The 12,761-nt window shown below is 44.9% G+C and overlaps 1 protein-coding gene across 2 annotated transcripts in view; it reads right to left on the bottom strand.

Annotated features, from left to right (window-relative positions):
• LOC119456071 (hemicentin-2-like) overlaps window positions 1–12,761 on the bottom strand; it is a 208,937-nt gene that overhangs the window by 31,229 nt on the left and 164,947 nt on the right. For both annotated transcript variants that reach the window (XM_037717669.2, XM_037717670.2), the window contains exon 8: window positions 2,474–2,806. In XM_037717669.2, the coding sequence (XP_037573597.1) occupies window positions 2,474–2,806 (333 nt within the window). The remainder of the gene's footprint in view (window positions 1–2,473; window positions 2,807–12,761) is intronic.

Raw genomic sequence — 12,761 nt, 5'->3', positions numbered from 1 at the left:
ATGCTTGCTTCTCTTGTCTCCCATTTAGCTGGCTTTGTATACAAATACTCAGCGAATGAAAAACTGCTCAAACAGGGTACACGTGCTCCTTACGTTCGCGAAGTCTTTCTTCACTCACTTGTAAAGCAGAAAAAACTCAAACTACTTAACCGAGTTTTAATTAAAGACACTATATAAACAGCATACACGCACAACCGTTTTAATTGCATCATGGTTAACTATTCTCCTCGTGTCGACATTGTGCGCCGCAGCAGCAACACTTTTCTCCTTATTTGAGGCTTCAGCGCAACCACAAATAATGAGCGCCCGCCGTCACCGTTTGGCGGTATGCAACTGCCCTGAGAGAGCATCAAAAGCGTGGCACTCTCGAAGTGTCACGTTTTCCTGCATAAAATGTGCATATTATTTCCTGATGGATGGTACGGTGATGCATGCTGGCCGCAAACGAAATAAATGAGAGAGGAAGGCACGTGGGCCCGACAGATTTCCCAACTAAGAAACCACTCCACGAATTCGCTTTCACCGCCGAGCTCTTGCATCAGCTCACCAGTGTCAATAATTCTTTCTGTTGGATCGAGCAAACGACTGTCTGCTGTATTTCACAACCGCTTCGCTTGCAGCGAAATAAACCCTTCCGCGCGCTAAACGTATGCAGATGAGGTAAGGTGAAGTAAGACAGGGAATGTTGAAGCAAACGATTTTGCTGTATCCCAGAAAGTTCTACTACCCGGGGCTGTAAACACTAGATCCCATATTAGAGCTTCAGGTCACGTGCCTAGACAAAAAGATCGTGTTGCTCTGAATGTGCTCCGGAAGGCACAGTTTAGAGTAGGACAAACTATCTTCTCGTTTACAAAATAAAAATGAAATACGTATGTGATTGGCTGGATTGCACCAGTCACAGTAGTGTTCGGTTTGAACACAGCGGGACTGGGACAGAGTTGGAGGTCATAACAACACTGCACAAGCTCTGACAACCCTGACCTGTCGTTTTTGTATTCTCCTGGCTTCATCTTAGTCAATCTATGTTTTAACAATGTATAAACCAACTCGGCCAAATCAAGGTTTTGCTCAATGGAGTTGTTTGAGATTGCACAAGCACACGCACTAACACTCTTCATGCAGTTCCAAATTATTCTGTGCGCCCCTTACAAAGTCGCGATGCTGTTTTGCTTGAAAGTTGCGTTAAGATCAATATTCAAATACCAATGGCCTTGTGGGTGCAACCTGAGCTTCGAGTATTCGGGTCTTAAATGGCTTTTCATCTAACACGGGGTCATATTAGGACAACTAAGCAAAAAATCGGACCGCTTCGAGCGCTTTTTTGCTAGTACACGTTTTCTACGTCAAATGCAAATATTTGATCTCTCTTTTTTTATTGTCGACACTAGTGTCCCTGGTGGTGTGTTTCGTTACGGAAGGTCCGATTTTTGTGGATAGGGTTTTACGCGCCAAATCCATGATTTGATTATGAAGCACGCCGTAGTAGGGTAGTCCGGAATAATTCGTACCACCTGGAGTTCTTTAACGTGCGCCTAAATCTAAGTACAGGGGTGTTTTAGCATTTCGCCGCCATCGAAAGGTGGCTGCCGCGGCCGGGATTTCACCCCGCGACCTCGTGCTTACCAGCCGAACACCGTAGCCACTAAGCAACCACGGCGGGTGATTTTTGTTTCCTTTCACTTTCTCGAAAATCATTTCGCTTAACCTCAGGGTTTTAAGAAATGCGATGCGTAACCGTAACTGTTAACTGAAATGTATCATGGAAATTTTCGCAGGATTTTCACTAATGTCAAATCTACGTCGATGTTATTCTGATCGCGTTCTTCGCAGAATAATAGGAGAGTTTGAGCTAGGAACGTTCGTCCTTCCCATCGGACAAATGTTGTGCTTGACAATAAGATGTCAAAAATTAAATAACATCTGGGGTTTTATGTTTCCGAACAACGAGCTGATTATGAGGAATGCCAAGGTGGGGGACCCGGGATGAATTTTGACCACCTGTAGTTCATTAACATGCGCCCAATGCCCGATACACGAGCGTTCTTGCATTCCTCCCCTCATCAGAATTTGGCTACTGCGACCTCATTTATGATCAGAAGCGCAACGCCACAGTCAACGAGCTCCCTCGGCGGGTTCCCCTAAGATTAAAATTAAGTTCTCGAGCTTTACGTGCCTAAACCACAATATAATTGTAACGTAATCCTTACTGCGGAGTCTTCGGGAAAAGCTTGACCACCTGCAGTTTCTTCGACGTGCACCTAAACTTAAGTACAGGTGCTTTTTCTTGCGTTTCGCCCGCATCGAAAGGCGGTCGCCACGGCCGTGATCGAACTATACACTTCGAGCTCAGCAGCACACCACCTGACACTAAAATTAGGCCTACGTGGAGCGTGAAGATGATGCATTTTGCTCTAAAAGCTCATATACATGTGGCGTTAGCGCACAAATAATGTCAGCGCAGTATACTCACATTCTACGCGGAAGAGCATGGTGCTGGAGACGCCAGGCCCGACGGCGTTCTCGCTGCTCAGGCAGGTGAAGGTGTTGTAGTCGAACGACGAAGGCGGCAGCTGGCTCATGTTCCACGAGAGCATCGAGGCGACCGAGTGGAAGTGTCCGCCGCCCTCTGGCCGCACCGCCTGGCTGGCGTGGAAGAAGGGCGACTCGTCGAGCGTCTCGTTGTTGCGAAGCCACCGCACCTCGCACACCGGATCGCACTCGACCACGCACTCGAGCGAGACGCCGGTCGCGTTGCGAAGGCTGCCGCCCGTAGCTGGCAGCGAGCGCACGAACGACGGTGGAGCTGCACGCGGAGACAAAGATGGTGAACAAGGTTACTGTGGCACGACATATTTACTGGCGCACGGCGCAGCATAGAGCTCGCTCTTCACGACGCAATAGAAATATCGAAAATACATGCTCGTCCACCTCTTGCTGATGCTTGTAGGTGTTAAGTCGGCATTCTGACGGCTTATTCCGCCGTTCTCTTGACTGCTTCTACGTCCTCAGTTTGATACAACTGTTATATTCGTTACATCTTCGACTGGAATCAAAGGTGAACATTCGGCAGAGATCTACCTGGTTGAGAACAGTAACGAAATTGAAAACCACCCATGTATTATATTGATTGTAACGATTTTACTTTGTCTTTGTTAGCTTAAGGTGAGCTTACAGGTCCTTGCTTTTTCGCTCTTGAATTTTATTGCTTTTTATACAGTGCTACTTTTCCAGTGATCGTCTTTTTAAATTATTTATCTTTTACATCAGCAACCAAGCGCTGTAGTTTGTGTTTAAGAACACTTAATAGAAGCACTAGGTCAGTTTAGACTGATAAAGTATGCATTGAAAACTCTATATTCGCTAATTCCGACACAATGCCTCGGCTATAGAATAGAAAATGAAGGTGAAAGTTAAACTTTCTTTTAATTTCACGCCAGAATCCTCTGCACAGATGTATCGTCACGGATTTCAAAGTGTTTTTTATTTTCGTATTTGGACCGTGTTAACTAGTAAGAGTTCCCGAAACGAGCCATTTTCAAGCTTTGTCTCCTTCAGAATACGTTGTAGTTCATTTTTATCGATGAACCATTAACTAGGCCCTAGAATATGCTGTCGAAATCCATGACGTCACGGTGAACTGGTCCTGCAACTTCAAGGCAGTGGCGCCACCTGTCCTTTCCTTTTCGGGCCATTGAAAATATGCTGGCATGTAACGCCTCTTTTCGCCGTAAGAGTGGTTTTTGTTGTATTCTAGAGGGGTGAGTAACTAATAGAAGTGAGATCACTTTTTTTTCTCTTTGGTGCCCCTTTAAGGGTAAAACAAATGATGATCGTGGTTATAATGATTGCTTCGAAGATGATGATGGTCGGTTGGGAACACGCAGTCCGTGTAAGAAAGCAAGCTGCATTGCGAAAATGAGCGGTGTAATAGCGGTCACGTACTTGCGAAGAGTCGAAGGCAGTTTTTTGGGGGGTTTTTTTTTTTTGCACAAGCGCTATCAGTACATGTATTAAAACGGCAAACCTGATCTCTCTCTGACACTAGTGTAATGAGGACAGCTGTAGGTGGGAGGCAATGGCGATCAATGCAAACCCAACAGCAGACGCGGTGTCGAGCTAGACCCCCCCTTCTTTTCTAGGTTTCTCACTGCTCGCCGCTCTCGCTGCATAATCAAGGAATGGAAGAACTGCTGGCGTAACACTGTGCTGAATGCGAGTGCTTTTTTGTGCAATGAGACGACCGGTGGTCGGCTCGTGTGTCTCATTAGGCGTGATTGACGTAGGGCGGTGAGCTGCTTACGCAATACTCCCCGGGGCCCTGCGCGAATTCTCAGTCGTTACAAATAGCAGAAAGCAAGTATTCACGCGAACGTGACATTTTCCACGTACTCGTATTACAGGTGCAACGTGAATACTGATTTCAGTTCTGTAACGACTGCGTCTGGAACGTGACCAGCGGAGTGTTAGCGCAGCGTCAGTTTAACGCTAAATTAACTAGGTCGAATGGTCTAGCGTAAGTCTAACTAAAGCACGGTGCTCCGACCAGCAGTTTCAGTTTTCGAACTGCTGCTTCCACAAACTCATTCCTATAATACTGTCGAAGTTTGTTTGCTATGAAGAATACCAGCATCGCTTTCCGTCTAATGACTAGCGACCGCAAAAGTTATGAAATACATTGATAAAGAAATAGAGGAGACGGGGGGAAGGGGGGGGGGGGGGGCAGGGGGACATGCGTGCTTACTTTACAGCCTGTGAATAAAAGGGATGGTATGGAAGCCTAGTGTATATAGAGTTAAAAAGATGGAACAAAATGGCTGCATGGTTGTTCAGTACAATTTCTCACAAGTGTGAGTTTCGTGTATTTTTGCGTTTGTTTTTGTAGCGAGTACCTATTGATACAATACACTTATTGTCTTCTACTTCATTTCTGCAGATATAAAGAATCATAAAGAGAAAACACGCTCCGGTACTCGGTGGAATAGACACTGCAACAGCCGCTATGACAGTCATGCAAATATACTTTCCTACCAGTCTCCATTTGTTGGGCTTCATCTCGACCAGCTTCAAAAAAAAAAAAAAATCCCGAGTTTTAGGTGCCAGAACTACAATATTATTATAAGGCGCACAGTAGTGAGGGCTGCGCATTAATTTTCATCACCTGCAGTTCTTCAACGTGCACCTAAATTTAGGTAGACGAGCGTTTTTGCATTCTGCACCGATCAGAATGCGGCCGCCTTGGCCGGGATCAAACCCACAATCTCGAGCTTAGCAGCACAACGCCGTAGCCACTAAGCTACCTCGGCGGGCGAGCAGCTGAAAGAGCTTGCGACAATGACCGAAGACGATTTTCGAGGGCAGCTCTTGGGCGCGCGTTCCATCTGCAAGCGTCGGCGTTGGCGTAACCGAGCGAACGAGCGCAGCGAAGGATCAAAGACGGCGATAGCGAAGAGAGCGCGGGGAGGAGGGTGCAGCGGAACCATGAGGCGGGAAGCGGAGGTGGAGGGTTTGGCTAAAACGGGAGAAGAAAAGCGTACTGCCGCGCAAAACGGGCTCTGGGGCGCCTTTTCCTCCTCACTACCTAACTCTGTCTCCCTGTGGCGACGATGGCTACTAGATGGCGCCAGAGAAGCGCGCGTCGTCTGGAATATCTGTCGGCGGTGGCTGCTGTGATTCGCGCCCACGCGTTACCCACGCGCTGGTTCTCGCGATCTCCAGATTAGCGAGGCAGTCGCGCCACTCTTCGCTCCGTTAGCAACGTGTCCCACGAGACATATGGTCCGCGCCAGCCAATATATCGCGAAACGAAAACACGTATAGAGCTGCGCTCAAATGTAGCATTAGGGAGTGTCGTAATCGTCGGCGAATTTTTTTTTTCTTTAGTAAAATGAAGCTCGACATGGGCTTGCCTGTTTGTTTGTTGTCTTTCTATCTCGCCAGAAGGGAAGCAGCAATCCGCACGTGTTAATTTGATTTAATATCATTGTATACGTTGCGGAAACATCGTTCAACAGTTCCTAACTGATGCCAACTCACTTCAATAATACCAGTCACCATCGACAGATGGAGCAATGTTGCAAGTGGCTTTCTTGCTTGCGCCTACTAGCCGACGGTTCATGTTTCGCTTCAATTTAAAAAAATGCGCCATCACGGCTGTAAGTTTTCTGCGAATCCTAGCGTTAGGTATAAATTCAATCAAGCGAGAGAGAGAGCGAGAAGGAAAAACAGGGAGGTTAACTATAAATTTATCAAGTATCTTGTAGCAATGGAATGATTGAGCTTATAGACTAAGAAGACCAACAAGCGCACGAACAGACAAAAGCGTTTCTAACGACTGATTTTATTTGACGAGGCAACGGTTAAATATAAGGCCATGGAGGACGATAATTAGTGTTAAATTCATGTTACCTTTATTCTGGTCTCTATCTTTCATATCGGCTGCGGCTCATGCCAAAATATACATGGGTGGTGAGTGGGGAGCATATATACCAAATAATTCCTTTCCTCTGCATTTATCTGTTAATGTCCGTTGCATCGAGTAGCTGATTCAATTACAATGGAGCCCCGATACATCTAACCCACATATAAAGAATTATTGTGTATATCGAACATCGGTAAAATCCCCTTGAAAATTTTTGTATAGATCTTTTATTTTATATATCGAATTACCGATATATGGAACTTTTTTGTGATCCCCTTCAGATTCGATATATCCGGGTGCGACTGTATGACGGTGGTGCGACTTCATGTGAGCCATTTAAGACAGGCAAAAATAACGGTAAAACGAAATCTGCTAACAATATTTGTCCTTTGCATGAAGCGCGTCCTTGAACTCAGTTACATGTGCCCACCAGAGCGATTGCGGCGATTGCGGGCGGCTCGAGAATAAAAGCCAGGCCAGAGCTTAGCAACGCAATCAAAGTATGCTGTCTCATACCTAGATTGTGATGGCTCGACAGCTGAGTACGAGCTCGTCATGGACAACCTTGTGCACCCTCATTTAGGAAAGGGACATTTCTATACTTCGTATCCCCTCCAAACTTGCGATTACGTGCACACTGTGACGTGCTCGCTCAATATACCTCGAGTTTTCTGATAGATACCTCCAACGTGGATGAAGTCCGCCTACAATGCTCTAAAGAAATGCATGACTGACCGACTGGTGGCATCGAAGCTCTGTCTTCCGCGACAGCAGCCCAGTGATCTAACCATTGCACCGCGATCGCACGCACGCTTCTCTCGTGCCAAAGTCGCTCTTTGAAACGTCATGCGCGTAGGTTCCGTGCCACATTCGCATTCAGTTTTTCACATTCTTTCCTCGTGACAGCTAGTACTTTGAGACGCCGTGTTAGACTGCAGTGCCTATGGGACTGGCCCACATTTTTCGTCACACGGGGATACCTAATAAGTGTGTGTGGTCCACTTATAATGCTGTCGCATTAATTTCTAATGAAAATGGACAGTTCTATTGAGGGCCCGCGTTTCAGAAGGGATGTTAAGCAGTCAGAGGAGGGCAGACGGTAACAATTGCGCAGTGCACGCGATTCACACGAGAACGCCAGTTGCGAACAACGAAGCAAGGGCAGCGGACGGGGTTGCCATCCGGAGGGGAGGAGGGGACGAGAGGCGTGCGACGACGGTTCATCGCTCTCAGAACTGCGCTGGCTGACCAATAAATCACGGCTATCGCCCAGCAAAACCCGCCGGCGCGTGCGGTGGCCGCGGGAACGCCGTCGCCGCGGACGCCGGCCGCGCGCGATTTGGAAGCATTACCAAGCTCGACGACGGAAAGGGGCGAGCCCAGTTTGAAAAATCGTACCGAAGGGTGACGGAAGTGGTCCGGCCGAAGGCGAGGGTTTTATCGGAGAGCGAAGCCGATTTGCTGAAAGCGGTAACGGAATGCGACGGTTGCGGCAAGCATTCGCGCTTGTGGTAGTGAACGAGGAACTTGCGCGCCGAACTAACCCTGTGTAGTCTGATGCAGCTTTGCGGCAATCGCATTCCCTAGGCAGCTTCTGCATTTCCCTCTCCCTCCTTCTTCAGAGCAAGCTCCGAATACTCCCAAACTGTTCCGTCAGGCATCGCGCATTGCCCGGCTGTGTAGATAAGCGGACAGTTTTGGTGTGCAGTCGTGTGCGCTGCGACAGCGTATCTGTGATGTTTTGGTCACCCGGCTTTAAGTCGCCTATCTGTTTCGATCGCACTGCCTTCCGTTCGCAAATCACTGCGTACAAGCTGCGAACGCTAGTCGGTCACCAGGCGGTTACTGTGACTGCTTCCGGAAGGATCCGTCATGTCGAGTACGATCACCGCTTTGCTCATGAAGTTAAAAGCAGGAAAGCGAGTTTCGATAACGCCTCCTAGATAGCACAAGGCACGTACAGAGTTGTCCACACCTAAGGTGAACATCTTATTAATATTCAAGACATCATAGAAGCTGATGTCCAGTACATAATTCGAAAAATAATTATTGTGTTTATCGACACCATGATTACACATCGTATAACGAACATTTCACTCGTGAAGTAGAACAAACGCTGTAGTTTTACCGGCTTGAATACTAATGAGGTGTTCACCTTAGATGTGGCACGTCGACCCTGTACACTTCGATCCATGACGTCATGACCTTGCGCGAATGGCATTGAATCTACTGGGATGCTCCCGAGTAAAGCACGGTGATTTTGACGTCACCAGTTTCGTCACGCCAGGCTTGACAGTGGAAATTTCGGTCCAAGTAGCATGGCGTCATAAAGCAGTTTGTACAGACCTGCTATCTAGGAGGCGTTGGTTTCCACCCGGATATGATTCATTCGACCAATGACACGTAGTCAACGCAAGGTAATGCTAATTCTCAGTGCCACAAAATTAGTACTATTATCGTTTCTCTATCTTCAGCATCTATGAAAATAGTAATCAGGAAATGATGAAAGTATATTTAATTTTTATGATCTACCTAACGTCCACAAAAGTGGATTCACGATCTGGGTCAGAATTCTCAGAGCTTTTCGTAGGTTTTTACCAATGTGTGGCCGCTTTCGCTGATAATAGTTTCAGCAATACAATTTGCTGGAATTTGCTCTTACGAAAGCTCTATTGCTAAAACTTCTTTGTGTTTATAGACGGTGAACTCACCGAGGTATTTGTAACTGTCTGTAACTGTAACTGAACGTCTACTGTGTTCGTTAAATACCCGCCCATTTGGGAAATTGTCGTGACATCCATCATTATCGTAAAAATATAAACGAAAAAGAGCGACAGAGTGCGGAAAATTGTGTGCATCTTTTTTTAAGGAGGGCATAATTCTAGTCGGCTACTTGAACCTTCTTGATTTTAAATGGAAAAATGGTGGGCGTTTCTTGAAGTCGAACATTGGAATGGGTTGTCAGTTGAAAATCTTGTAGGATTTCCTTGGTATTAATCAGCATGTTTCGCAATCAACTCGGGATCAAATCTTCTTGACTTGTTGTTTTTCCTTGTCCCTGATTCTGCATCGAAAGTGTGCGTCATCCAAGGTATAAATGATCATAAGTTGTTGTCTCCAGTTCAGCTGGTATTTCTCCCCACACCAAAATTACTAAGTCAAGTGAGGTCTACCTTTTCTATAGAGTTTTTATGCACCAATCTCAAAGGAATTGGAGAGACAATATGTAAGGTTTGAAAGTTTCACTGAAACAGTAACCATTAACGAGGTATAGTTGATTTTTAAGAACCGAATACTTATTCTCCCGCATTCTTACACCCCTATGGTTTCAAATAATAAATTAAAGAGAAAAGAAATGCCATAGATCAATGGCGAATGTATCCGTTTGACACGCCGGCGCAACTGAGCGTATTCTAAGCACTGCAAAAGAAAATCGCCCTTCACTGTTAACAAATTGCGACTTTTGACAGCAACATATAAAGAAAAGTTGGAGTGCGAAGATTGGTATTTTCACACCTTAGCCTCAGATTTTATGAATAATAATAATAATAATAATAATAATAATAATAATAATAATAATAATAATAATAATAATAATAATAATAATAATAATAATACTCAATAATTTCTTGAAATTTTTAAAAGATGCAGTAAATAATGCTCTGGTCCTCCTAATTTGGCGTATGAGTGCAGGTTACTTAGCGATGTAAAACAAAAAGCTGGTGTGTTTAATGACTAGCGGTCCAGTTTCATTACAGCCATCTATAGGACAATATGCTGCAATGGAGCCAGTGGTGAACTCTCTTAACGGTGTAGAGAAGCTCCTTTCTAATATTGGTTAATCAAGTTCTACCGGGCCAGATGGCTGTCTTCCAGAGTACAGAATGAATGCTCGCAAGTGGTGTCCAAACATCTCCTGCGTGCTCTACAATAAATATCTCCATAATGGAGAGCTACCCGACGATTGGAAGCTAGCTAGCGTCATACCAATTAAAAAAAAAGGTTCTAAACCTGATGAGTTACAGGCCTATATCGCTCACCCCCGTGCTGCAAAAATCTTGAGCATATTCTCTGCTCAGCTTTAATAAAACACGTTACCTTAAGCGGAATTTTCAATAACAATCAACTAGTTTTTTCTAGTTTATTGGCTTCTAGTGCACTACCCAATTAGTAGATTTTTACCATGATGCAGCCTCCACTCCTGATAACAAAGGACAAATGTAAGGTCTGTTGGGTTCCGTCAAGCTACTGTCGTAGCTTTTAGCCCAAAATGACCGTACGGTTTTTGTTTACTAAAAAATAAAGGTTGATTTGATGTGATTTGAAATCGACTCTTTATTTCTCAGTTTTCGAGAAGCTTTTGATGCAATCTCCCACCCTATATTAATGCAGAAGCTTGCGAATCTTAACGCTGAGAATTCTGTTAAAAACTGGATAATGGCTTATTTAACTTGACGAGAACAGCAATTGAAGCGTTCTTAGTGGATATTACGATATTACTGTTCTATTCATATTTCGTCTGGAGTCTCTCAGGGATCTGTGCTAAGGCCACTTCTGTTCCTAATCTTTATTAATGATATTTCAAAAGAAATGAAGTTGACTGTATGGTTATTTATCGATGATGGTGTCTTATATGCAAGAATGACCAATGAGACAGATTTTGCACAGTTGCAGGAGGATCTCGATCGTATTTAAGCGTCGTGTATATTGAAAAAAAAAAAACGATGTCGAACACTGCTAAGTGCGTACACGTGCGTTTTAATAATAAAAAAAAGGCTATAAATATTTTCAATTCCTATCTCTTAGATACCTACATTATTCGACAGGAATCGACATTTAAGTAGCTCGGGTTGTTATTTTGTTAGGATGGATCGTAGTATGCGCATATTGATAGCGTTGTTCGTATATCCGCTCCTTCACTCGTGTTCCTTCAGAGGAGCCTCAAGCATGTGGACAGGCATGTTAGAGAGGACGCTCATAAAGCTTACATTAGGCCAATACTCGAGTATACCTTCCCTGTGTGGGAGCCGTCTCATTCTCTGCGCATTAAAACATTGGATCAAATTCAGTCTAATGCTGCAAGATATGTTTTGGAGTGGTATAGCCGGTACGATAGAGCAACAAATATGAAGAAAGCTAGGCTGCGATTCTCTTTGCGAACACCGTAAAAATGTTCGCTTAAAACTTTTGTGTAAAATTTATAACCAACTCAGAATTTTGGCTCCGTCGTACTTACAACCACCTCATTATATATGTACCAGAAGAGACCACGTTTCGGAAATTCAGGAATACGTTCCCCCAGGACAGATATTTTTAAGCTTCCTTGTTTTCCGAGGACCATTAGCAATGGAATTTTGTTACCTGCCGAAATCGTGAGCCGCAACTCTGTTGATATATTTTGTTCTGGGTAATGCCCCCTCCTCGCGTTTTGGGTTTTCACTGAATAAAGAATTAAGAATAACCCCAGCACTTGGCCACAAAACAGCGATCATTCACTAGCCGCAAAGTACCACCATTCAGCACTACATGAGTGTCCTAGGAACGAATTCACCAAGCATTCCGTTCGTAAGTGCTCCTTCTCATTGGCCAGCCTGCTTCGCTAATGATATGTCCAGCGTCCGGATTGGCTCCAATTGTTTTTTCTTTTAGGAACAATCCCAACGCAAGACGTTTTAGTGAATACGGGCCTTGGTTCTAGCGAAGGCGTACCTAGGCAAGTCTCTGCCATCCGTCAACTAAATTTCTATTCGTGTTGACTCCGTGCGATATTAACGAACTGCACGCCGAATCGGCACACGGGAAGAAGTTTCGCGATGAAAGCAAACGCTGTAATGGCGCTATACACGCAAGCATCCCGACTATTGATAGAGAGACCGAGAAATTATGTTCAGGTGCGTTTATAGACGAATATATTTGCCGTTTCTCTGTTTCACCTTCTTCAAGAACGGCCATATCTCTTCTCTGTTGACCCGGTGCACTTAGAGGTCTAAGTACAAACCTCATCGAAACGCCCCTGCACAAGTGGGCCTGCTTAGTGCACCTGTCATGATCTTGATTAAGGGTTCGCGCTTAATATGCCTGATTGTGTGCAGCCCGGTAACGGCTGAAGCCATAACAGGAGAAGATATCGGAAGCGATGAAGAAACATGGCTGCATGTTTAGTCGCCAATTTTCACCACCAAAAATGTACACTATTTCCGCTCGCTTTAAACATTTCTTCTTTTTTTTTTCTTTGTACTAAGTGTACTGCCTACTTCCTAAGTACATCTACGTAATTAGGTGAGACCAAAGGAGAACTTGAAGAAGAATAAAAGCTTGGAGGACTTGGCTGATGAAGGAG

The sequence above is a fragment of the Dermacentor silvarum genome, chromosome 6 (genome assembly GCF_013339745.2).
Source record: "Dermacentor silvarum isolate Dsil-2018 chromosome 6, BIME_Dsil_1.4, whole genome shotgun sequence".
NCBI lineage: Eukaryota > Metazoa > Arthropoda > Arachnida > Ixodida > Ixodidae > Dermacentor > Dermacentor silvarum.
Note: the sequence above shows the minus strand (reverse complement) of the source record. Positions and strands in the feature narration are given on the sequence as shown.